The sequence below is a fragment of the Perognathus longimembris genome, chromosome 3, assembly GCF_023159225.1.
Source record: "Perognathus longimembris pacificus isolate PPM17 chromosome 3, ASM2315922v1, whole genome shotgun sequence".
Lineage (NCBI taxonomy): Eukaryota > Metazoa > Chordata > Mammalia > Rodentia > Heteromyidae > Perognathus > Perognathus longimembris.
In genome coordinates this window covers 11,104,886-11,132,768 of record NC_063163.1, presented here as the reverse complement: position 1 = coordinate 11,132,768, position 27,883 = coordinate 11,104,886, and the positions used below count along the sequence as shown (strand labels likewise).

Sequence of the window (27,883 nt, the reverse complement as noted above, 5' to 3'; positions counted from 1 at the left end):
CTTTCCGAATCCCATAAACGGGGAAGACCCCCATCTGCTCCCCCCACGTCGGCACATGCGCGGTGGCACGCCACACGGAGGGCAACCCAGGTTACGTGTTTAGTGTTACCCAAAGCAACAGCATCCAGCTGCTCCGTTTAAAAAAGGCGGGAACTAGCCAGAAGACAGGAGCGAGATGGGACGCCCCGAGGTGGCCGTCCCACCCCCTTCGGCCTCTGATTGGTCCATATCCTCGGCTCGTGGCAGAGCAAGCGCTCCTCATTGGCTATCAGTATCCGAGGGTCCAGCGCTGGCTCCGCCCACCCCCCCTCCGGGTTGCCGACGTGGGGCTGACGGCCCACTGGCGGTTGGGAGCCCGGGGCCGGTGTACGGCCATGGGGGGGCTGCGGCTGCTCGCGGTGGCCCTCACGTGCTGCTGGTGGCCGCAGGGCAGCCATGGTAAAACCCTGCGGGGCAGCTTCAGCAGCGCCGCCGCCCGGGACGCTCAGGGCCAGAGCATCGGCCACTTCGAGTTCCACGGTATGTCGGTCGGGGCGGGGAGAGGGATGGAGGCTCGCGGACCTTCCCTTCGTCGGGGCCCGAGGCCGCTCCACCCCCCTCCCCCCGGGGGTGGGGGTGGAGAGGCCGGGGCTCGCCGCTCGCGGCTGCAGGCCCCTCCCCGCCACGTCGGCCCGGCCCGCCCGCTCGCCACCACCCCCTGCTACCTGGACTCGCCGTGTGGCAGCAGCCCTGACCCCGGCTCCCAGCCCCCGCCGCCGCTTCCAGGAATCGCGGGGTGCGCGGGTTATGCCCCCCACCCCCCACCGTGGCGGAAGTCCGCAGCCTCGCCCACGTGGGGATGTCTCCTGCACACCCCCCCCCCCCAGGCCGCTTCCCACGTCCCGGCCCTGCCCTGCCTGTGCAAGCCCAGATCCTTCCCTCAAAGCGCAACCTTCTGCCACCACCACCCCCCCCCCCACGACCCCAGCCGGATCCCGCACACTCAGACGCGCCGATCCGCGTGGAGCAGCAGAGTGATTGCCATCTCCCTGTCGTGATTACTGCCAAGCAGTGGCCATCGAGGCGCCGCGTGCTTCCCGGGGGTGCCGCCAGTGCCCCAGGCTGCCACTGGGCCGCGGAGACCTAGAATGAAAACGGGAGGGGGCGTCGCGTGTGCCCCTGGGAAATTTTTGTAACTGGTGTTCTGTGGGGCCCGCCTGACATCGGATTTCGATTTGTTACCTTCACTGCCCCCTCAAAAGTCGACCCTTTATTCAGGGAATGAATTTACAGTTCATTCCGATGACTGCTCCATTTGCACCCTCAGAATGTTTTCGGTAATTTTCTTGGCATTCTAGTTTGTCTACTCTTGTATTTCCAATAGTAATTCCCCTTGAAGTTAGGAGCCTTTTGGTTTGTATGGTTCTTTATTGCATTAAAACCATGGGGAGCAGAAGGTTAGACCTGGATGGAAAAGATTCTTAGGGGAAGATAAGAGAAAAGAGAAGCAGTTTTGATATGGAAAACGAATCTGAAGTCCTGGAAAATTACGGAGTTGATGCTATATGAAGGGAGAAAAGCCTGATTTAAAGAGGAAACGAAACTCAAAACCGAAGCCCTTACGCTATGTAAGAAATGCAACCAGTTTTCAAAATCTAAGGTGCATAAATGAAGAAGAGGTGCCTTTAAAAGTTTTGTTATTGGTAATTTTGTTAGATTTTCAGTTTTTCAATCAACTGATTGTAACAATACTTGGAATTTAGTGACAGTGGTAGTTATGATCATTAAATGGGACAATCTGGAAAGGGTGAACTGTGCTGTTCTTAGTGGCCATCATCAAAGATATTAAAGACATCAAAGACGTAACCCTGATACTCATAATGGTTTCCTTGTAAGCACAGAGGAAAAACATGTACTAAGTCTAGACTTCTCAGAGCAGATAGGGGATAAGGTGTTCCAAATATATTTTCCACTTTTCATATATGATATATATTATAAAACACAACTATGTGCTCACATATATTATTACCAATTTTCCATGAATTTTAACTGTAGTTAAAATTATATATTTATACTATGATAACTTATACTTAAGTATAATTTACTGAAATAAGTATAAGTATTGTGATATAGGGTGTAAATGGGGTTTTAGAACCACTTTTAAGATATGATAATTTAAAAAAATATATAATTAGCTGGGTGCCACAGGCTCATGCCTGTAATCCTAGCTACTCAGGTGGCTGAGATATGAGGATTACTGTTTGAAGCCAGCCTGCACAAGAAAGTCTGTGAGACTCTTGTCTCCAATTAAGCACCAAAAAGCTGGAAGTGGAGTTGTTTCTTAAGTGGTAGAATGCCATACTTGACCAAAAAAAGCTAAGGGATAGCACCCTAGCTCTGAGTTCAAGCCCCAGGTCTGATGCATGTATGCGCACCTACACATACACAGGAAATATGACACATTCTTTATTTATGTGCATACATATTACATATTTAAATTCATTTAAAATAATCGGAACAAAATTTCTAAATACAAAGGTCGTTTAAAACCCAGGGGAATAGAATCTCAAAATGAAAAGTGAGAGACAGTCTCCTGCTTAACTTCTTCTCATCCAGAGTCCCTTCTAATGAATTTCCTCTTGGGGTCCTAACTACAGTTGGTTGTATACAACCAGGCTCATTCTCTATCAGTCACCTATCTTTTTTTTGTGTGCCAGTTCTGGGGCTTGGACTCAGGGCCTGAGCACTGTCCCTGGCTTCTTTTTTGCTCAAGGCTAGCTAGCACTCTACCACTTGAGCCACCGCACCACTGCCAGCCTTTTCTGTTTATGTGGTGCTGAGAAATCGAACCCAGGGCTTCATGCATGCTAGCCAAGCATTCTACTACTAAGCCACATTCCCAGCCCCTGAAAATTCTTTTTTTTTTTTGGCCAGTCCTGGGGCTTGAACTCAGGGCCTGAGCACTGTCCCTGGCTTCTTTTTGCTCAAGGCTAGCACTCTGCCACTTGAGCCACAGCGCCACTTCTGGCCATTTTCTGTATATGTGATGCTGGGGAATCGAACCTAGGGCCTCATGTATATGAGGCAGGCACTCTTGCCACTAGGCCATATCCCCAGCCCCTGAAAATTCTTTTGAAAGGTCACAGCTATTTTTTATTTCCAGGTGGAAAATGTGTACCCCTTCAGACACATTTACTTAAACTTTCTTATTATTTATAAATATTTTTACAGCAAAATATAATTAAACATGAATAACCATGGAACATTTGGTTAGAAAAAGGAGCTTGGACAAAAATCTCTATACACTGTGATCAAATGTAAAGTATATGGCAATGATTATAAACAAGTCAAATTCTATTACAGTGAATGTCCAAATATACCAGATGTTGCTTTTAATTCAGTGAAATATCAATTAAATTATAAAGATTCACCACATGTTAATTTTTTTAAGCTGGATGAGTTGTTTTTATTGTTTTTTTTTTAAATATTATCCTTAAGTAGTGGCATGGCAAGGTTTCAGTTCAACACTATCAGTTGTGAGCACAACGCATCTGGCTCAGTGTCATCCTTTTTCTCACTCTTCATCTCTCCCAACCACATCCACCCCTCAAATTACCTAGCTCCATTTTCATATATGTACATTGACTACTATGACTACACATTCATTTCAAAGTGACATTTTCAGTTGTGATTTAACTCATTGAGAATTAAACTGGATTTGAAGTCCCCATTTTAAGTCGGTAGAGGTGTTTAATTGTTCTGCCACCTCAATTCACAATTAGACCATACTCGTTGATAATTTCCGTTTTTAAGGTGACCATGCTCTTCTGTGTGTCCGAATCAACAACATAGCAGTAGCTGTTGCAAAAGAAGCTAAACTCTACCTGTTCCAAGCACAGGAATGGCTAAAGCTGCAGGAGAGCAGTCCTCGCTATGGTTGTAGTGAAAAATTATCGAAAGCTCAGTTGACAAGTGAGTATAACCTCTTTTTTGATTGTTAGATATGACTTTTCTCCCTTCATGTTGCACAGTATAGTCTGTACACAGATACTAAAATGTTCCATGACCCTGTACCTCACAGTGTGCTTGTTTTTTTGTTTTTCAGTCAGTCATGAGGCTTGAACTCAGGGTTTGAGTGCTGTCCCTTAGCTTTTGTGCTCAGGGCTAATGCTCTACCACTTTGAGCCACAGCCCCCACTTCTGGTTTCCTGGTGGTCTCATGAACTTTCTTGCCGGAACTGGCTTTGAACCACGATCCTCAGGTCTCAGCCTCCTGAGTAGCTAGGACTATGAGTGTGAGCCATCAGTACCTGGCTGGCTAGTATATTTTAAACTTAAACAAGCTACTCTTTTGTTTGTTCAAAAGATTAAGTCTTTTCATGCTTCATTATTCAAAAAAATAAACATCCAGATAATTTAGAAAGGAATCCTTTCCTTCATTTGGTCTCTATAATTTGTGTAGTTCATGCTAATATAACAGATACATTTTTTACCTTGTTTTAGGTCATTGAGTAATAACATTTGTTGGATGGATATCACTTTGCAGCACTGAGCTAAACACTAAACATGTATTCAATTAGTCACACATTTAACCCAAGTGATACTGTTTTTACGGCATTGTCATTGGTTTCATAGACTTAGTTGTCAGGGGACAAAAAAAAATACCACTTTGTGATGTACCAACACAAAATCATTTGTAAACCTCAGGGTCTGCTTCCAGAGAGGCTCATCTTTATCCAAAGCTAATGAATAACTTGAGTCCTCACTTGCATCCATTTTTTTTTTTTTATCACGTGTCAGGTGTTAGCCATCCTGAGTGAGTTCAGAGCTTTTAATAATTTAGAAATGAAGTATGTGTGTCAGTCTACCCATTTTATTCGTAGAAGTTAACTGATTGATTGTAAGAGACATGAGTTTGGTGCATCCATGAGGAAAAAAAAAATAGGAACCATCCCCTCTCTCCTTTCTCCCCTGTTATTCAGACTCATCTACATATAGGAACATGTTGGGCTCTTCTTTTAGCCTAGTAAAGGAAAACACTCCTATTTCCCATTAAGGTACAGAGGACTGAACCCAAGGCTTCTATCTTTCAAAAAAAAAAAATTCCCTAGGGCTGGGAATATGGCCTAGTGGCAAGAGTGCTTGTCTCCTATACATGAAGCCCTAGGTTCGATTCCTCAGCACCATATATATAGAAAATGGCCAGAAGGGGCGCTGTGGCCCAAGTGGCAGAGTGCTAGTCTTGAGCAAAAAGAAGCCAGGGACAGTGCTCAGGCACAGAGTTCAAGGCCCAGGACTGGCAAAGAGAAAAAAAGTTCCCTTTTTTCCTGTTTTGTCAGTGCAAGGGCACTGTTTGGAATTATGAAATGGAAGATAATAAGGAAACAGGAACTTTAGAGGAATGAAGATGGTTTTGTTAAACTTGGGGCCCTGAAATAAATTAAGTACTGATTATATTTTTTTCATCAATTCTTTTTCCAGTAACAAAATCTATTTCTTAAGGAAACCTACTATCTTAAACTTGTATATGTTAGTGTTGATTACCGCTGGACTCTTCCAATTTGATGTTTAAGGGATTATTTTCCATCTTTCTTTGTTTTGTAATATTATAACATATCAGAAATTTTTTTCTTTTTCCTTTTTTGTGGTATTGGGTTTCAAATCTTCTGAGTATTGAACCAGAGCCTTGTTCATATTAGGCAAAGTGGTCTAATAATTGTCTGTATATTTTGATTTTCAATGGATTCTATTTTATAATTTAATTGGGTAATTATCCATTCAGTACTACTTTCTGTAGTTCATGTTGTGTTAATATTTGAGGCACTGATTACACCAGCATAGAATATTGAATGTTCTGTTGTAGTCATTTTTCTCTAAAACAATAACATACAGTTTTGTCAAGAGGCTCCTTTCCCAGGCTTGCTGAAAAAAGTAAAACACAGCAAGACGGAAGCTAAAGGCTAGTATCATTTTATGAAACACATTTTTGTTCCTCTTTGATGTAAATCCACATAACTTAAAATGAAATGTCAAAAACTATATTGTTGAAGATTTAATGGTGAATTTTTGTACTGCCTTATCTAAGAGAATAAGTATGAATGATAAAATAGCAACATAAAAGAGCTTTTTTAATGAGGTCAGGATTATGTAATTGCAAGTCTCACAGTTAAACAGTCTTATTTCTGAGCCCTTTATTGATGGTATATATTAAGTTGCTATTAGAAGTCTTCAACTATTTAAAGGAACAAGGTCTTAGTTATTTTTTTTTCAGAAATGATATAGTTCAAAAAAGGAGCTTAAATGAGCTATTTCTAATAGCAAAATGAGCTGTAGTACAATAGCCCAAAAAAGCAGTGCTGTGGTATTATTAATAAAATCCTTGCTCAGTAAACATGATGAGTGAAATTCCCAATTGTATAATCCAAGTCCTCAAAATTTGAGCCTTCTGGGGCCATATCCCATTCATAAAGATGATATATATGTCATCTTTCCCCACCATTCTATTACAAAAAATGTTCAGCATACTAAAAAGTTGAAAGTATAGCACAGTCAGCATCTGTGTATCTTCTGGTTAGATTCAGTAATCATTACTGTTTTGTTACATTTGTTTTAAAGAGAAACATATGAAAATAAGTTTTAGATACTATCATTTGCTCCTCCATTCTTAGTATGCATTGTCAAAGAGTAGGACATATTTATTTACTATCAAAGTATCATTATTATACCTATGGAAACTGATCATTTTAAAATGTCTTCTAAATTCTATCCCATGTGCAAATTTTAAATACCATTAAGAATGTCTTTGGTTTATTAAAGGTTTGTTCCCACAAATGAGAAAATGATCAAGGCCAATTTTAAGTATTCTGTATTTTGGGAGCAGGTTTGGTGGTATACACCTGCAATCCTAGCTATGTGGGAGGTATGGGCAGGAGGGTCATAGTCTGGGGCAGCCCTGGGAAAAAAGTACAAAGTTTGTCAGAGAAGATAAAGCAAAACAGAGCTGCAGATGTGGCTTAAGTGATAGAGTGCCTGTCTAGAAATGGCAAGGCTCTGAGTTCTAACCACAATACTGCCAAAAGAATACTCTACTTTGTATGGAATTATATGCTTTACATAAGATTTACATGTACCGTTCATTTGCTCTTGAGAACTCTGTGCTAGGCAGAGCAGATGCCTCTATGTAACTATTCCAAGGAATGTTTAGAGATTGCACTTTGTTTGGGTGGTAAGGCCAAAACTTACTCTTGACTCTCCTACCCTGCATTATCACCTTGGTTGGTGCCTCTGAGGTCAGATCATAGTTTTCAGAGTTGTGCCAATCTTAGACATTGTTTTATCTTAAAAAGGTGCCATTGGCATTTTGAAGGGGCAGCAGGCCTCTGTATTTGGCATCATGTGAGTTTCAGAGACACCTCCACACACACACACATATGATCATAGTTACGTAACAGGAAAACAGCCCCCACGGCTGCTCATATGCCCTCGATGGGATTAATCACTTGGTAATATAACCACTTTGTTTTAAAGAAAGGAAAGGAAAATTTGCTTAGCAGGTCTATCACTGACAGATACCATGCTTGATGGCTCATATTTGCCATAGATTTTTTTCTTTGATGAATGAAGAAAGTGGGTGTTATTTCATGTGAAACCTGTGAAAGGTTCAAACTGAAGTCAGGACAGAAATAAAGCCAGGATTCAAATACAGACCCATAAAATTGTAAGATTTTCCCTTCATGTGTTCTCTTGCTTCGTATTTTTGTGTAACTTTTATTAGACTCCTGTCACTTTTGTTTTCCTATTTGAAGTACCTTTTTAGAGAACGACCACTCCAAAAAATATTTTGGAAAATCGTTTGAAACTATCAGGTATAATTTTTTGATATAATTGAATGTTTTGATATAAGTTGAATGTTCCATTTAGTTAACTCAAGTAGCATTAGAAAACATTGTGGTTACTGCACCACATTTTGAGTCTTTTTAGTGCCACAAACTGTTCTCCCAAAAAATTGTTGTGATGAGTTTTGTATTATGTATCTTTTTTCACGTTATTTTTAATAGTGGATTTCTTTGGTTAAAATGCATCATTTTAATCTACTTGGCATTTTCCTTGCTTTGTTCCGGTACTACACGGGGTTTGAATTTCTGAGACAAAAAACATAGGGAGGGGACTCTAACCCCAGTTGACTGTATGACTGAAACAATGAATACATCCAAGGGCTTTGCTCTGAAAGGTACTGACTGGTTTTTGTTCTCTTTAAAGTGACAATGAACCAGACTGAACAGAATCTGACAGTGTCCCAGATTCCACATCCACAAACCTGGCGTGTGTTTTATGCAGACATGTATACCTGCAAAGATGAGGAGGAGAATGCTCAGGAAGAAGATATCCCATTTGAAATGATGTTACTAAATCCAGATGCTGAAGGAAATCCTTTTGATCATTTTAGTGCTAGAGAATCTGGTAAGAATTTGTATTGAACTATATCCTGGAACTGGGACTGTAGAGTACTTGGTGGTAGAGTGTTGCCTAACGTGTACGAGGCATTGAGTTGTATTCCCACAAAGAAAAAAGCTAGAGAGAAAGAGAGGTTGAGAGGAGAGAGAGAAATACCTTTATGCTGTGTTTTTACAATATTAGAAATTAAAATCAATCTATTTAAGAATGTTAGCTATGATATTCAGTTAAAAGAGCAGAACACTAATTTTATATTGCATAACTTCAAGCACATTACAATGCAGAGAATAAAACAAAGCTACAGCTACAAGTTGCATATTTGGTGTAGAATTACATTGTTTTTAGTTTTTTTCTGTACAGTCTAGGTTTTGTTGTTCTGTGATATCCTAGCATTTGTTTTATAAAAAAGGAATGTTAATAAATCGAGCAATCTTAATTGTTAATTTCATAATTAAGTCAGATTAGAAACAACTATTTTATAGGGCCGTCACTAGGTTGTTTGGGTAGATTTAAGAGATTGCCTTTATTGGTGCTTAGTTAGGAATAATTAAGTCCTTATGTTTCTTGAATTCACATTTCCTCCTGTAAGACTTTTAATCCAAATTTTAGGTGACTATATCCTATCCTAACAAAGTGAGATTCTTAACCCCAACAGAAATGACCTTGCTGTCATGATTTATTTGTTATAAAGTTTAACAGATTTGCCAGTTAATAGTGTAGGGAGAATCTTTGTATGCCATCTGTAAAGAAAAGTGTTTGGAGTTGGACCTCTTTGTGAGTTTATTGCCCATTTAAAAAGTTTGCTTAGAGGAGGTTCTTTTGGATTTCACTGGCCAAAGAAGGAGGAAAAGTAGAAGGTAGGACAAGAGTGTGCCACATTAGTGTAAAACACACAGCTCAAAAATTAAGTCAAGGGGCTGGGAATATGGCCTAGTGGCAAGAGTACTTGACTTGTATACATGAAGACCTGGGTTCGATTCCCCAGCACCACATATATAGAAAATGGCCAGAAGTTGGTGCTGTGGCTCAAGTGGCAGAGTGCTAGCCTTGAGCAAAACAGAAGCCAGGGACAGTGCTCAGGCCCTGAGTTCAAGGCTCAGGACTGGCCAAAAAAAAAAAAATTAAGTCAAAGAGCGTGTGTCAGAGACAGTAGGTCACAAATAGCTTAGGGTAACAAGGGAGCTATATGTTTGGCAACAGTTTTGAAAATTCATTCTGTGAAGGAAATGGCACAGGATAAGCCACTTAAGTTGTTTAAAAAGCAGACAAACTTAAATTTTATATTTTACTAATTAATAGCTTGGATCACTGTAGATTATTAGTGGAGTTAATTTAATCCTGCAGTTTGTTTTTTTCTTTATAAAAGATATTGACATTGATTCCTGGTCCTTATTTTGGGGTGACAGTAGTCATTAAGGAAACTCAGGTTTACTGATAGCCTTGGATGTATGGCTGAACTAATTATTCTTAAGAACTCTTTTAACCACAAGACTTCAGTTGTGCATGACCCGTATTTAGGACTGGTGAGGGCTCAGCGGGCAGTTAGGCCCTGTTGCCATCACTGGCTATGCAAACTCTTGCCCCAGTGGAATCTACATCTACCAGCCCCTTCCCTTCCTGCCTTCCAGGCAGTGGGCCTTCAGCCCGAGTGATTGTTTTATTTATTTATTCATTCATTCATTCATTCATTTCTCTATTGTCAAAGTGAAGTACAGAGGGGTTACAGTTTCATATGTAAGGCAAGTACATTACTTATCCAACTTGTTACTTCCTCCCCTCATTTTTCCCCTACCTTCCCCCGCCCCACTTACCCCCGCCCCCATGACTTGTGCGGTTGGTTTACACCAATTGGTTTTATAAGTATTGCTATTGCAATAATTTGTCTTTTTATCCTTTGTCTCTCATTTTTGATATTCCCTTTCCCTTCCCTAGTTCCAATACACGTCTATACATTATCCGGGGTACTAAGATCAGTTACAGTAATGGCAGGAGTAAAACCACAGGAAGGGAATACAAGAGAACCGAAGGTACAGTTTCACATGGTATGTTGAAATTAACTACAGCAATGAAATGCCACTTATTTCCATAACATAGAATTCACTTCACTTAGCATTCTTATGCATTCATACGGGCATAGCTATTGAGCTGTTGTGCTCTTCTGCTATGTCTATCCTAGATAGGTACTAATTATTCCTTATGAGAAAAACCATAGGGTTTATGTTTCTTTGGGTTTGGTCACTTCACTTAGTATGATTTTTTCCAAGTCCTTCCGTTTCCTTACGAATGGTTAAGTATCATTCTTTCTGATAAAGGCATAGAATTCCATTGTGTGTATGTACCACATTTTCTTGATCTACTTATCAGCTCAGAGACGTCTGGGTTGGTTCCATATTTTAACTATGACAAATTGTGCTGCCATGAACATAGTTGTGCTGGTGGCTTTAGTGTGGTCTTGCTTGTAGTCTTTTGGGTAGATGCCCAAAAGTGGAGCTGCTGGGTCGTAGGGAAGCTCTGTGTTTAGCCTTCTGAGGAACCTCCACACTGCTTTCCAGAGCAGTTGAACAAGTTTGCACTCCCACCAACAATGTAGTAGGGTACCCTTTGGGCCTCATCCCCTCCAGCATTTATTATTAGTTTTCCTGATAATGGACATTCTTACTGGGGTGAGGTGGAATGTCAGTGTTGTTTTGATTTGCATTTCTTTTATGGCCAGTGATGTAGAGCACTTTTTCATGTGTCTCTTGGCCATTCTCATTTTCACTTCAGAGAAGTCCCTTTTTAGGTCTTTAGCCCATTTGTTGCGGGGGCCATTGGTTCTTTGAAGATTTGTTTTGGAGGAATTTAACTTTTTGAGTTCTGCATATATTTTAGATATAAGGTATTTATTATGTGGCTCCACAAGGCTCTTATGGCTCATCTGGTAGTCTTTTTCTTTTTTCTGTATCCAGGCTCTTCCTCACTCCTGACTTAGCATCAACTTTGACCTCACACCATAAAGTGATGACAGTTGTGCCCTGTGCTGTGATTGGGCCACTAAACGCCAGTCGTACTCATCCTACCTGGCCTGAACCTCACCCATCTCCTCTAGTCCTTTCCCTAACATCCTGAGTTATGACTACCTTTCTGCAGGATTCACAGTAACCATTCTGATTTGATTCTTGTTTCTCAACTCCATTTGGCCTACTTGCCCTGACTTTGTCACTGAGTTTGACTTGATTCTGACTCTAATCTCTAAAAGCTGTCTTTCTTATTCAAAAATGGGAAAAGTTACATTAGCCATATCACTGACAAGGTTAAAATAAATAGCAAAAACCTCACTGTAATAGATATTTTGATTAAGCACAAGGTTCTGTGTAGAACTTATCCAAAAAGGATTATTTTTAAATGCCAGAAGCCATGTATATCACCTTTACAATAACAATTAAAAATTTTTTTAAAGAAGGAACAATGAAAAAAATGCCAGAAGTGCACCCCCAAAGGACCCTACCTTGTTTCTTGACTGGCTTAATTCTCACAGATCACATCATTTTATTGATTAAAATGCTATGAGCCATTGAAGTCAAAGTTGGTAGTTCTCCGCCCACCACTGCATATATTTCTAGAGTTTTCTTTTTTGAAACAACCCAGATGTTTATCCCCAGAGACCTAGATTTGGTTTGGAATGGAAGCCAGACTTTGAGAGCTGTGAAGTCGTTTCTAATATGCAGAACCACTGATCTAACAATCTACATTTCACATTGTTTGGGAGATATATTGGTTTTAAAGTACAGAGGGATTATTTATTGTGGATAACTTCAGGTATGGGATTGGTTTCCAGGGAATAATCTCCAGTTCATTTTAGAAACTTGCTGATTATCTACTCTGAGTAAGGAAAATTGATTTGCTATGCTTTTTTTTTTTTTTACAAGAATTGACTATTACCATATATATCCATTGAAATTGCAATAACCTATAAATTTGCAATTAATCCTCTGTGTTTAGGTAAATGTTAGGTTTTATTTTGTTTTTAAATTAATTACTTTATATCGACTAGACTTTGGCTAATCCTCTATTTTACAGTGTGCCTAATTTTACAAAGCAAACTAAGGCAAGTTCGATGCCACTTGATAAAGTTCTAAATAGGAAGGTGATGCTTTAAAGTAGGACAAGGTGAAACTGCTTTTTTTTTTTAATATTCAAATTCTCTGCCTATCTGCTGTCATGTTTTTAGGATTCCAGCAAATAGGTTCATGCTCTTCTGTTTTCCCTTTTTTTTCTTCCTTTCCAAACAAAAGCAGATTGTGCCTTCCATTTAGCACTGGTAACATGTTGGAATGTTTTGGATTTCAAGTAGGGAAACCCCTAGTGCAAAGTATCTTAATCCAAGGCTTCTCCGGAGTGGATTATTGAGCATCTTTCTGCCTTACTATATCCTCTAACTGTTGACTTTGTCTTTGGGCTAGTTCCCTTAAGTTCCAAGTTAGCAATCTGAACAGCCCCATCTAGGTAACAGCAAAATTCAGTATCTCTTTTTAAGAGGAAAGAAATCTTTCTTGGAAATTCCCCATCATGCTTATGCTTCATTGGTTACAATGAGATCATGTGCCCTTGCTATGCAGCACCATCAGAAAAATGTACGTTAAGATAGGAGAAAGAAGACAACTGTCCAAAAGGTTAACTCTGCCTCTTGCCAGCAAGGATATTGGAGTTTCTGGCTTCCATGGAGACACTTGAGAGCAGTTTGAGACTGAGACAGTAAGAATGAAGCATGTGCAGGGACGTCTGCTATATATGATCAAGGACTCTGCCCCATTTTTTTTACCTTCTTCTGCTCTACCATCATTTAGCTGGGATGAAGTTATATATAGAAGCTGTCTTACTTCATTTTCTCCCTGCTTAAAGTTGTGAGTTCTTTTCTCCTTTAACCTGGCATTAAATCTATACATTTTCTCTATAAGTGTTCACTCACTGCAGATTTATTTAAAACCTTTTCTTCTTGAGGGTATATTAACTTAAGTATGACTTGGTATCTATTAGATTTTAGTTTCAATCCAGAAGTACTTGCTTATAAAAAGCCAGTAGCAAAACAGATGGTTGAAGAAGATAAAACAAGGAGACTTCTTTTTTTTAGACAAGATTTATTTTTCACCAAAGCCCTGAACACTAGCATTTTATCTTTAAACTCTTAGGGACAGGTTCACGTTAAGAATCCTTTATCTGAAACTTAGTGAGCAAAGTGTTGGACAGATGTCTTAGGTTAGTTCATTTACTGTATCATTCCAGTAAAATAATTTTCTTAGTTATAATGTTACTATAGTCTTGGAAATACTTTTCACACTGAATAGTCTTAAAACAGTTTTTGCTGGTGTTATGTGTTATTTTCAAAGTTCCTTCCTCCTACATTATTTTATTCTTAGCAAATTGTCTGAGGATTTTCATGATGGAGTTGTAACCCAATGAGATCTGGAACTATTCTATAATGAATATTCTATAAAGTATTATAAATAAATAAAACTTGTGCTTCTTTTAATTCTTCAATACAAAGAAAGAAAGATAAAAATTAAGATCCAAAACGAATAATCTAAACTATTTTATTCATCTATAGCTGTTATAATATGGTTAGCATTTGCTGTCTTGTTCCAATATTATACAAGCTAAGGATTTTGGTCCCATATTTCTAAATACTGTTTTGGTAAGGAAAAGTAAAGAATCTCTTCCTGTTATTTGGTCTTTCCAAAGTCTAATCATACTTTTTCCATGTTGTCATTTATATAGATAGAGCAGGAGAGACACCCAGTGGCTACAAAACTTCTTGCTGCTTTTTTTTTTCTGATGATGCAAAAAAAAAAATGAAGTTGAAGTAAACATTTGTTAACTGTTTTTCCTCTGGTATATGTTTTCCAAAATTATTTTCCAGATAATGGAAGATTCTCTTTTCTGCCCATTAATTGACATTCACCCCAAATGAAAAACTGGAATAGGCTCAGTATTCACAACTGGAATGGGATGAGGGCACTTTAGGCTCTTTGTCTCCTTACGAATAGAGATGGTTGTTTCCACTGCAGTGTCACTTGACTCTAGTGTTAGGATGCAAAAGCCCTAGAGTTAGAGACCACCTTGAGTGTATGTAACCTTTGCCATTGGCCGTCTACATCAGTGGAACTCCCAGCCACAGATCAAAAATATTTGTAAAGAAGTTTGTCTGAGGGCTGGGGATATGGCTTAGTGGCAAGAGTGCTTGCCTCAAATACATGAAGCCCTGGGTTCAATTCCCCAGCACCACACATACAGAAAATGGCCAGAATTGGCTCTGTGGCTCAAGTGACAGAGTGCTAGCTTTGAGCAAGAAGAAGCCAGGGACAGTGCTCAGGCCCTGAGTCCAAGGTCCAGGACTGGCAAAAAAAAAAAAAAAAAGTTTGTCTGAGCTAAAACCAGACTAGCTGTTTTTATCAGAATTCATTAGACAATGCAGTGCAGCACGTGTTTACATTGCATTACCATTGTTTTAAGCACTATAAGTATTCAGGAGATGGTTAGAGTTTGCAGGAGGATATGTATCAGAATACCATATTCTTTTTTTTTTTTTTAAGGGACTTGAGCACCCATGGATGTTGGTATCTGAGGAGAGTCCTCAAACCAACTCCTCTCAGTAAGAGATGAATTTCAGCCATAAAATTCAAAGGCTTGGAAGAAGAATTTCCTGAAATTTCTCAAAAATAAAAATCTCTGACAAAAGATTCAAGTAACACGAAGGTCACATAAAGACTATCAGCAAAGTTGCTGGCAGGAACCAGAAGTTGCTATGACTAGTACCTTGCTTAAAAAATTTTTTAAAGCCTGTATGTTTTTATTTTGTTCTTATCTTTGTCATCCAACCCCCTTTGCTCACAATTTCTGCTCCCTCAAAACTTTTATTTCATTACAGCCTAGTTTGACTTTTCTACCATGTCTTCTAGGTTTTCAGCTTCTGTGCCTGACTGCATATTTTACAGTTTTAATTACCATGAAAGAACATGATTTACCTAACTTATCTTTGACTTATGTTTGCCGCTTATAGTGGGGGCCAATTATTTTGTGTCAACTGTGGAGAGGAGTCACTTGATCTCCATGGGATTTCCTTTTCAGCAAGAGCTATAAAAGTTTACCTCAGAAAGGGGTCTGGGCATAACAGGTGTTTCACAGTGTTCTCCATGGGAATGCAAGGCAGTGGAACATTTCAGAGCTGTGGTTCTCCCATGGAAGTTCTATTGGGATCACACTAGGACTTACTAGAATAGGTCACTGGGCTCCACTCGTGGTTTCTGACTCTGATCTGAGGTGGAACATTTATCATAAGCTCTCTGATGCTGCCACTGGCTCAGGGATTTGGACAATGCTTTGAGAAGCATTGTCCAAGTCAACTATTGTTGACCAAATAAATCTATTTCTAAAGTTCTTATAAAAGAAGTCTTTGATTGAGGGTAGGAGATAGAAATGAGTGCTGAAGTCATTGTTTTCATTTGCTTTCAAACAAAATTCACTTTATAGTGAGTTTTGGGGCTTTGACTACTATGTTGGGAGGTATTTATTTTTTTATTTATATATACACACATATATACATGGGTACATATGTATGTGTATGTGTACATATGTTGCTCCATATAGTAAATTGTCTTTATCTAGGTTAGTTTAATCTGCCTCTACAGTTAAGACTTTGTCCCCGATAATACCTTAATGATTCCCATTTGTTTCCCTCCAATTTTCAAATAAGTTCTAGCTGGGGATTCCAGCATTTAGGAGGCACAGGCCAGCCTGGGCTATATAAAGAGTACCATAGCAAGATCCTTTCTCAACAATGAATTAAAATTAAAAAATAATAAGTGAATTTTTAAATTCTAGATATATATTAACGAGATTTGAAAGCATCCAGCACTATACTGGTTTTGTTTAACTGAAGCCAACTCCCTTTCTTCTCTTCACAGGGTTACATGAGTTCTTTTTCCTCCTAGTCCTAGTGTACTTTGTGATTGCTTGCGTTTATGCTCAGTCATTGTGGCAGGCTATTAAGAAAGGAGGACCCATGCACATGATTTTAAAGGTTCTGACAACTGCATTGCTGTTACAAGCTGGTTCAGCTTTAGCTAATTACATTCATTTCTCCAGGTAACTTAAAACCACTAAAACTGTGTTCATCATTACATCTAATTAATCCTAATTAGTCCACCCAAATTATGCTTGCTTTGATTATGAGCAGTTCTTTTTTTCACACATGTAATTTACACTTCATCCTCTCCTTTTCAACTTTTCAGGTACTCCAAAGATGGGATAGGGGTGCCTTTTATGGGAAGTTTGGCAGAATGTAAGTATTTTCTGAGCATTACTGAAGCAGATTATTTTTTAAAGATAAACCTGCCATTGACTTGTTTGTTTTTCTTTTTAAAACTTAGTTCTTCTCTGAGGTTGAGGCTCAGTGGCAGAGAGCATGTGATCTTCAGTGATATGATAATAAAGTAAATAATTTTTGTCATAGTACAATATATCAGTACATGTCTAAGTATCAGTCAGCTTTGTGTTACAGTGCAGGACCCAGAACCAGGTTTTCCAGTCCAAAATTGAAAGTTTTTTCCCTAATGTATTTCCATTTTCCATTATAGTGTCTTTGTTTCAGAACCAAGGTACACTTATAATTGAGCTGAACTTACAGCTTCCTTCTTTTATTCATCAGGGAAACTCTTACAAACATATTTAAAAGGTCCTGTAATCATGACATTTTTAAAGAGACCTAAAGGAAAACAGCAAGTCATGTAATCTGTAAGATTTGCTTTCACATTTTGAATATAAAACTGCTGTAGGATTTGCTTTTCCTGCCATTTCTGTAGTTCTCTTCTAGCTTATTCTTTAGTGGGCTATCTTGGGACGCTTGCCATTTATCATTTTTAAGAGTCAATCTATCAGAACTTGCTACCTATTCTAAAATTCTGAAACCTCAGGAAACTCTCATTTTCCTTATGAAGAGAATGTGTATTGTTCATCTCCTGTGCATAAGCAAGAACTTAATCCTTTCTGAACATTGTCTATAGCTTTGACTTCTCTCTCTTCTCTTTTTCCTTTCCCTTTCTCTTCCCTTTTCCTTTCCCCTTTCCTTTTTTCTCTTCCCCTTCCTCTTTCTCTTTTCCCTTTTCTCTTTCCTTCTCTTTCCTTTTCCCTTGCTTTTCTTTCTCTTGTCATTTGGCTATCACTTTGACATTCAATAGAATCACACAATGTTAATTCGGGATAGATCCTTAGAAATAATTTTGCTTATGCATTTAGATGAAGAAATTGACATCTAAAGAGGCAAAGCCCTCAGAGTCAGTTAGTGGCAAAGCTATTACTAAAATCAAGGACTGTTGAATATTTATGAGTGTCTGCTGTAGATTAAAACCATGGTTTTAGCTGTGTAGAAGTTTTACTAAATGTTCAAAAAAAAAAAAGAACACCTTTTTTTTTTTGGCCATTTGTTTTTTTTGTTCTTATTTGTTCATTTGTTTTGTGAGGCTGGGGATCAAACCCAGAGCCTTGTACGTGCTAATAAGCAAATGCTTTATCACTAAGTTCATCTCTAGCTTGGGTTTTTGAGACAGGGTCTCACTGTGTAGTTTCTAGCTTAGCCTGAACGGGAACTCGATAACCTTCTGCCCCTGCCTCTCCCCCTTCCCCTGAATGCTGAGATTTGGAGACGTGTGCCACAATGCTTAGTGCAAAAGTTTTCCTGGTTGTTTTTTTTTAACTGCAATGAATTGATACTGTTAATTTTTACAATTTCCACAAGACTCAGTTAAAATTCAAGACAGTTTTGCATCATTGGTGTACTTGATCTGTAGTTATTTTTCAACAACAGATAAGCAGTTATAATATGTGGTTCTCTGCATTGCTTTCTACACAGAGGAATGAGCTATCAAAGTAGTTTTCCCAGGGGAGTTGTACTCCTTAGCAGATTATGCAGAAACACACATTCAGCCAACTTATTTTTTTAATTTTGCTAGTTAAACATGTATTGGGAAAATATTAATAAAATTGATTGTCACCACAGTCATTTAAAAATCTAATGACAGAAAAATATGCTTGATCTGACAGGCTATAACATGTTTTATCATTCAGATCAAGTAACCATTCCTTATTGGAACTTCCTTCCAATAAGTGTAGAGTAGCCAGCTTTAATTTGGGTGACAAATGTCTATATATCTTAAAAGGGGCATCATTAATGCCCCATTAAGATTCCACCATTATATTCTTGGCTAGTTTTCTGTTTTTGTAAAGAAAATACTTAGATAAAAGAAGTCGTAAACATCTAAGTTATGGGTGACAGTTTATTAAGTTGAACTCACCAGGTCTATTTCAATAACTCCTATTTTATAAGATAAGTATGCAGGAAATTTGAAGTATTTAAAGGTTTTTGTTTCCTTGTAGTGCCAATGGACACTTTTTTGTTGTGTTCTTTTCAAAGCCACAGGCTTCCCCTGCAGTACCGGTGATGGCCACCTGGAGGCGCATCATGCTAATTCATGGAGCCATTCTCTCAGGTCTCCCATATTAAGAACAGCATAATTGGATGATACAGGGGCCACGTCCTTCACTCATATTGTTTCTCATTAATAGTTTTACTATGTACCCTTCATATTGTAATTCACCCAGAAAAGATACTATTTTCCATATTACAGAATATATATTTGAATTTTTTTCTTTTAATAAGAATTAGATATAGTAAATCTAAGAAAAAATGAGAAACATGAATAATTTTATAATCCAACTAATACATACAATATACACTAATATGTATTTAATAGGCTTTTTCCACTGTTCTAGCTTTCTATAAATAGTTACAACTTTTATAGCCCAGTTTAAATTTTTTAGAATTATTATATGTGACTGTCATCTCTTTGAACATGCCTTTTTGTGGCCAAAAAAAAAGGTACTGTACCAATACAAAAAGTACAAATTCCAGGTGTTGCAAAAACATGGTTGCTTTTGCTTTTGCTTTTCTTCTAGTTTTTGACATTGCTTCCCAAATCCAGATGTTATACCTACTTCTGAGTCTCTGCATGGGCTGGACAATAGTCAGACTGAAGAAGTCCCAAAGCAGGCCTCTGCAGTGGGATTCTACCCCAGCGTCCACTGGCATTGCAGTGTTCATTGTGGTCACACAGGTGAGGTTGGCGCTCAATCCTTCTGCATAGTAATACTGAGAAATGTCTGCTTAAACATTGCCTACCTCAGAACTGGGAGCCATGATAGATCAGATGATCTGCTGATCTGGGTACTAACATAGATTGCAAAACTTAATTGTAACTTACTTGAATTCAAACCTTCTACCTGTTCTTTTAAGCATTGTATGTCCTACTTCAGAAAATAGCTTTCTCCTATGTTTTCTATCACATGGCAAGTATTCAGCACTGAATAACTGAATCAGTAAACTTGCCAGTGATCGTAGAACTGGCTACTTCATGCCTAAAAGTATTTAAGTGATGTCTGAGTTTAATTAAAAAGCAAACAATGTAATAAAGAAAAGTGGGACCTTGTTTCTGGAAACAACTATAAAAAAGCAGATCTGGTCTTTTAGGAATCTCTGTATAGTTTCATTGTTCTTTTCCTCTCTAGTGACAGCATTGATATTGTTCTAAGATATCCATATGCCTGTGTGCAATGGATTTGTAAAATTTAGGAAAAAAGAAAGTATGACCTACATTAACTGAATAATAATAAAATATACACTAAGCTCTAAACAGGACATTATAAGTTTTAATGCATTAAATGAATTGAAGAGTTTATTAATGAAAGGTGGGGCCTATGCTTCATTTCATTCCTTTCCCTAGCATTTCTTAAATGCAGTAGGTGCAGAGTGCAGTAAGAATATTGAATTTACATGGTTGGTTTGAGAAAGAGACTGTAACCCAGCGGTAATGTTTAAAGTAGATAGTGCCCGGAATTGGATTAGAAGTGATTTAAATAAGGGCAAAGTTCTAAGCAACTTAGGGTTTTGATCCAGGACTTAACAAGACTAGTGTTAATATCAGACTAAATTTTCAATTTCCAGCTCTTTTAAAAGTTCAGTTTTCTTTGCCATTTAGTGGTAATTTTAATTCATTATCATAGGCAAATACAAACTGAGAATTAAAATTGATACTAAAGTTTAAGTGAGCATTTATGACAAGTACATTAGATAAGCCCCAATCTTTAGTAGCTGCCAGACAACACTTGAGACCGGCAGCCAAAAACTACATTAAATGCATACGTATATTACATACAAGATGCCATCTTTGAATCTTGATAACACTAGTAGTTTTGTTTATTGTGTCTCACTTGAAATTTTTTTTAAATCCCTCTTCTCTAACCCAGGGATACTAAGACTTCCTGTATTTTACTAACTAGTGGCCTTTTCAGTCTGAACAAGCTCTGTACCTCCTTAGGAATGTTTACAGAAAGATTAAAGGGTTGTTTATGAATGAGTTGAACAAAGAACCTTAGTGGAAATAGGTGTCATGTTGTACGTATAATTTTTTTTCTCTTTTTCTGCAGAGCGTTTTGCTGCTTTGGGAGCAGTTTGAAGATACCAGTCATCACAGTGCCCATTCGCATCACAACCTAGCAGGAATCCTGCTAATCATTTTAAGAATTTGCCTCGCCTTCTCCCTGGGCTGTGGACTCTATCAGATCATCACCGTGGAGAGAAGCACACTCAAAAGAGAGTTCTACATCACATTTGCCAAAGTATGCGCTGGGATAGAAAGGGGCTTCTTCTGCTCCCAGCTTTGTGCTGGTTTCTATGGGAAGCTAATAAATGGCCCCCTGCCAACTTGTATTGCCTTCCATGATGTGGCAGGCACTGAGTCCTCACTGAGTCTGCACGATGTGGGCGTCACTAGCCCTATCTCAAAGAACCCGTGCAACAGTATTCCCTGGAGTCAGCGGTAGTCAATTTTACCTCCACCACCATTTCTTTTCTTTTTTCTTTTTTTGGCCAGTCCTGGGGCTTGGACTCAGGGCCTGAGCACTGCACTTGGCTTCTTTTTGCTCAAGGCTAGCACTCTACCTCTTGAGCCACAGCGCCACTTCCGTGCTTTTTTTCTGTGTATGTGGTGCTGAGGAATCGAACCCAGAACTTCATGTATGCAAGGCAAGCACCCTACCCACTAGGCCACATTCCCAACCCCTACCATTTCTTAATAAATAATAATGTTACACTTTTTTCCCCCCTGTGGCAACTGAATGTTTTAATAAGTTAGAATAGAATTCGCAGCTTCTCCCGAGTTGTTAACTGAGAACTGTCACTGTCAGAGTTACAAGCTGTTTATAGCAATCAGAAGAGCAATCCTTCCGCCTGAGCACAAGAATCCAGGAGGCCGAGTGCCTATCATGTTTCGCTCACTTCATCCATATGAGATCATATCCAGTTCATACCATGTTATGTCCCCATATCCGAGAAATCCAAACACACCTTTGATTCTTACCATACCTTTTTAGTCAAAAACAAGACTTCATCCTGGCAACCTACCCCAGAATTCTGATCTGCTCTCTTAAACCTCCAAGGGAGCCAGGTAGGAGGGTGAGAGGAGGTAGGAGGGCCTGGTGTTAGGCCTGGAATATACCTCCAGCACTCAGCACCAAATGACCAAGGAATTGCCACTTACTTTGGAATTTTCACAAAGACAGTAGTCTTTGAGTATATTTGAGGTATTTAGGATTCCCTCCTTTTTCCTATCTTCCTTGAACTTAAAAAATTCTTAGTGCAAACACCCAAAAGTATTTAAAGAGTAGCAACAAGTGCTGCTTGATTCTCTCCTACCTACTCAGCAATCATTACTTCTTCATATACTCACTCACTGCTCTGGGTCCCTATTGGCTGTTAATTATCACAGCTGAGAGTACATATTCCTATATACATTTTTCTCCATTTCTTTTTGTTGTTGTTTGTGTTTGTGCCAGTTCTGGGTCTTGATCTCAGGTCTGGGCACTGTCCTTGAGCTTTTGTGCTCAAGGCTGGCATTCTACCACTTGAAGCACAGCTCTACTTCAGGCTTTTGGGTGGTTAATTGAAGATAAGAGTCGCATGACCTTTCTACCTTGGCTAGCGTCAAACTGCAATCCTCAGATCTCAGCCTCCTGAGTAGCTAGGACTACCAGGGTGAGCCACCAGTGCCCAGCTTCCATTTTATTCAAGTAGTAACATGCTAAGCACTTTCCTGTACACCTTTTTTACCTCTAAATCTTCAGTGTACTCAAGTACCATGGTAGCTACTATTAAATAACTTATCTGCTTCACACTTAATTTTGGAAAAGAGACTGTGTTGCCACAACTCAAGGAAGAATTTAAAAAGCCCCCTCTTCATTACTGCTCTGACAGCTAACTTGTTAGTTGGATTTTCTGTTTGTGTACTTTTACAGCACTTATGACTTGCATTTTATTTCTTTACAGAAATAATATAAATTTGTACCATGCTTTTCTCAGTTATTAATTTGCTACTTGTACTAATGCATTTGTAGTATATTAAAACACATGTCCTTAACAGATTTACAAATATAAATATCCCAAGAAACACTTACTTGCTAGAAACAAAGTATGAATGTCACAGCAACAGAAACATTATATCTACACTTAATATTTTAAATTCTACTCTGAAAACCACTTGACGCCATCCAAGACCTAAATAGGCTAGTAATGTAATTCTCCTTAATCCTGTATATTCTGAAGATAAATACACAGCTGAACTTCCTTGATGTTCTTGTTTCTTTCAGGGCTGCACCTTGTGGTTTTTGTGTCATCCAGCTCTTGCATTCATTTCTGTCATTTTTAATGACTACCAAAGAGATAAGGTGAGTAATACACATGACCTAAAGAGGTTTTTTTTTTTCATGCGAATAGTTTTTATTCACATACCAAGTGGGAGGGACATGTTTATCTACTTAACCATTTCATGAGTTCTCTAAAACTCAAGTGAAATATTAAATCAATGAAGTTATAAAAATAGGAGAGAACTTCCATACAATAGAAATAGCTTTCCTTATGTCAGCTTATTTCAGGTATAGTGTTTTACAAATTACAGAATTGATAACATCTTGGTTAAGAATAAAAACAATGACGATTATTTGCTACATAATGGTAAAATCCAAGATGGATTTGTAAGAATCAGTAGTTCCTTTACTGATAGTTTGCCGAATTTTGATTTTCAACCTGCCTTCTTAGGTGAATGACTCCACCGTTTCAAAGTGGAGTTCTGCCAAGGGACCTTTATGAGCAATGCAAGTATGTGCTTGAAAGCACAAATGTTGGTTGAGCCTGAAGTGTTTTCAAAGGGCAAGTAAATAGGAAGATAATCTACAGAAATGGAGAAGTGACCTGAGAATTTCTGAAAGGACTTTTAGAATACTCTTTAATATTTGGCTAGGAACATGCTTTGTTTGTGTTGTTAAAATAGCCAGGAACATCTTTTTTTCTAAAAATTCTATTTTATTTTCTTTGTTTATGTAGTTCTGAGGAATTGAACCCAGGATCTCATGCTAGGCAAGCACTCTGCCACTAAGCCACATTCCCAGCTCATCATATTTTTTTTTAATTATTTATTGAAACTCAAGTCTGTGGTATGTACATCCTAAAGCAAGCATCATTTAGCAAATCATGTTTTGTGTAACTTGCATCTATAAACCGGGGCATCTATAAACTCAGAGGCCATATATACTCTTGAACAATCATAGTTCTGAACATAAGTGGTATTTTCTTGTTGAAATTTTTGATAAAATGGTGGCTGAGGGTGTGGCTTAGTAGTAGAGGGCTTGCCTAGCATGCATTCAGCCCTGTGTTCAATTCCTGAGTACCACATCAATAGAAAAAGCCAGAAGTGGCTCTGTCAAGTGGTAGCGTGCTACCCTTGAGCAAAAAGGAGCTTAGGGACAGTGCCCAGGCCTTGAGTTCAATCCCCAGGACTGGCAAGGAGAAAAGAAAGAAAATTATGATAAAATGTACCCATGTTGGAGATGAAGGGTAAAGTAGTACATATAAAAAACACACATGGGAGGCTGGGAATATGGCCTAGTGGCAAGAATGCTTGCCTCGTATACATGAAGCTCTGGGTTCGATTCCCCAGCACCACATATATAGGAAATGGCTAGAAGTGGCGCTGTGGCTCAAGTGGCAAAGTGCTAGCCTTGAGCAAAAAGAAGCCAGGGACAGTGCTCAGGCCCTAAGTCCAAGGCCCAGGACTGGCAAAAACAAAACAAAACAAAAAAATACTTATGGGTTTATGATAAATTGAATATAGTTTCTTGGTTCTGTAGTGAAAGTATTCCCTTTGTTTTCTTTTCAGGTAATCATCATAGGTGTAATTCTTTGCCAGTCCACTTCCATGGTTATTCTCTACAGACTCTTCCTGTCCCACAGTTTGTACTGGGAAGTTTCTTCACTGTCCTCAGTAACACTACCACTGACCATTTCATCCGCACACAGAAGTCGCCCTCATTTCTGATACTGGATCTTTGTTGAAGGAAAAAGTGGTTGGACACAGGAGTGCAATACGGATCAGATAATGATTCTTCATACGTTTAGTATAAAAAATGAACAGTGAAAGCATGCTATTTATACAACTGCTTTAAGCAGTACCAAAACTCAGAAACGATAAGTGGAATGTTTTGAAATTTACTTAAACAATAAACTTTCCAGAAAGAATGCCATTATAAGGTGGTTGAAGCAATTTCTGTGTAGAAATAAATGTGAAAAAGATAATGATATTCTTGTAAGCTATTCAGCACAGACAATGCCTCATATCAATCGCTAACTCAGGTTTGATAGTCTTGTAAATAGTAATCAGTTAAATGATTACTTGTTTATACATATCTAAACTAGTTCAATTATAGAATCAGTGTAGTATAATGAATTTTTAACTGTCCTTTTGTGCTTTAAGGAAAGTGCATTCCACATTAGAGTTTAAAGGAATTGAAAATGAAATTCCTTGAGAAAATAAAATATGTTCACAGATAAATGAATAAGCTTTTGTTTATTCATGGGTTTTAGCTTGATTAGCAAAGGATATTTGACAATTTAGACACATGCTTTGGTAAAGACAAAAGATTGTAAAATATGAGCACTTAGTGAAGGGACAGCACTTAGGTGAAGTGTTTAAAAATAAGGAAAAGTACTATGCGATATAGTGCTAAAATTTTAATCCTGATATAATTCATTTCTCTTACATTGAATCCCCAATCATAATTAAGCCATATACACAGATTAAATTAACAGAAGCATTTCACATAAATGTTGGTTTCAGTCATCAACTACCCATGAATTCCTGCCCAAGGATACTTAATCAGGATTAAATTTTCTATGAATAATTGAAAAACAAAATACTCACTGGATTTGTTATAATCTGTGTTGGCACTGGATTCTAAGTAGTTGCCATCTTGAATCCTTTGTAATGAAGCCATATTGGTGTGTGTGTGTGTGTGTGTGTGTGTGTATGTGTGTGTGTGTGTGTGTGTTGCCCCCAGATTGAGTAGTTAAAAAATATCAAGTGCCTGAGTAAAGAATTGCTATATGGTTGTTAATATTTGCTGTATAAAATGAGTATTCCAACTAATAGTTACTGATTGGAAATTATTCTGTGGTTGTTTGTCAAGTTGTTCAGGCCTTTTTTATTTTTTCCTGTGGCTTATTTAAAAACATTTTTATCTTATTAATTTTTAAAGCAATAAATGGTGCAATGACTTGGTAATTAAACTTTTCAATTAAATAGTTACTGTAGCCCAACTTAAAAGTAACAATGGCTTTGTCTTTGTTTTTCCTATGCACATAGTCTCATTGGAAATTAAGTGTTCTCCTTAATTTAAAAGCAGAGAATATATGTTTGTGACTAGCCAAATGATAAAGGAATGAAGATCAGCTTCCTGATTAAAACTCTAATCATCTCTAATTGTTATTTGTATAGCATTCAGAAAGTGACAGCTATGGGTTAAGACTAGAAAAGTTTGAGGTGTGTTTTATTTTGCAGGATCTGCTAAGTGGTCATCAACCACTACCACCACCCCCCCATTTTTGTTTTTGTTGTTTTTTTTTTTTTTTTTACCGTGTCTCACTTAATAGCAACAACTAATGTTTATGGTTTGTTTTTCAGTGTCTGTTCAACTGACTTAACACTTTAATAAAGTAAAACCTTTTCATAAATGTTATAAACTTTCAGCAATGAGAAGAGAATGACCTTTATGCTATTTACACAAAGAACCTAGTAACTGTGATGAACATATATGAAACATTATTATGCATGCATTTATGGAACTCCAAGTTTTTTACTTTGTTTTTAATGTATAAAATAGCTAAAAATTTATCTTGTTATTTAAGAGCTAATGGCAAATGAAAAACAGATATAGATAAACTCCCTGATTAGTAATTGAGACAAAATTTATAATTCATAGGTCATAATATAATGTCCTTTTTTTCTTTTTTCCTTTCTGATGTTCACCTGGAGAGTCATCATTGTAGATTATACAAAGAGAAGGATATAGTTCAAACTGTTAAGGGTAAAATCTTTTCTACTTCTCTATCAGAAAATGCTTCTTTTATATGTTGATAAACCTGTTTTTATGTGTTTTTTTCTTACAGAGGATAAGTGGTCTGAACAGCCTGCTCCCCTTTTAAAAACCATTTCTCCTTTTAATGAAACGTGATGTTTATTTTTATTGACCGATGTGATGTGAGTCCTACTATGACTCAGGCATTTTCCCCTCCTTTCCCTAACTAAGCCCTATGGCAATACCCAATTCCCACTGAGAAGAAAATAAAGCTCTCCTAACCATAGCTTCTCTACTTTACAGTTTCATGATTTAATGAGCACATGTCAGGTGTGTTTTTAGTGAGAATGAATGGCTCTCTATAGGTAATTGAGGTCATTGATTTGATCATTAAACCTGTGACTGTGCTAAAATCCAAAATGGGCTTCAATATAAAAACTCAGCACACTAATATTTGAAGCTACCTTTGAGCCAAGGATGTTTATCCCAGGGCTTGGTGCTTGCAAGGCAGATGCACACTAAGTGCCCGAGGCCTGGAGGGATGGAAAGAAACGGTCCTGCCTGTGACAGCCGATTTCTACAACCCAGATTATCAGATGATGGGTATTATCTGGATGATGGGTATACTGGAATCCTTGTGCTAATAATTTATTTGTAAGTTTGAAATGTACATATATCAATCAGACCCGATTACGACATCCCTAATAGGAAGTCTTCATTTGTCTCCTATTGCAGTTAGTAAAAGGAAATTCCCAAACATGACTATGCTCCTCCAGGCCCTGCCTGTATGCATGCTCCTGTTTTGTACCACTGTTTCCTCTCATCTCCCCCAAGCTTCATGGCCTTTCTTCACCAAAGAGTATCTAGTTTATGCATCACTGCCTCAGCACTGTGGCACTAGCCATTTTCTCTTACTGGGATGTTCTTCCAAATCTTGGCATGCCTGGGTGGTAGAAACCTT

The 27,883-nt window shown here is 38.2% G+C and overlaps 1 protein-coding gene across 2 annotated transcripts; it reads left to right on the top strand.

Moving 5' to 3' along the window:
- Window positions 1-325: 325 nt before the first annotated feature.
- Window positions 326-25,378, top strand: Gpr180 (G protein-coupled receptor 180). Of its 2 annotated transcripts, none has more exons than XM_048341179.1 (9): window positions 326-519; window positions 3,793-3,951; window positions 8,317-8,439; window positions 16,374-16,554; window positions 16,701-16,750; window positions 19,420-19,577; window positions 20,947-21,138; window positions 23,164-23,241; window positions 24,729-25,378. In XM_048341179.1, the coding sequence occupies exons 1-9, from the start codon at window positions 375-377 to the stop codon at window positions 24,885-24,887; spliced, it is 1,245 nt and encodes a 414-aa protein (XP_048197136.1). In that variant the 5' UTR covers window positions 326-374; the 3' UTR covers window positions 24,888-25,378. The 2 variants fall into 2 exon arrangements, with proteins under 2 accessions (XP_048197136.1, XP_048197135.1); XM_048341178.1 differs by having other exon boundaries at window positions 8,239-8,439.
- Window positions 25,379-27,883: the final 2,505 nt, after the last annotated feature.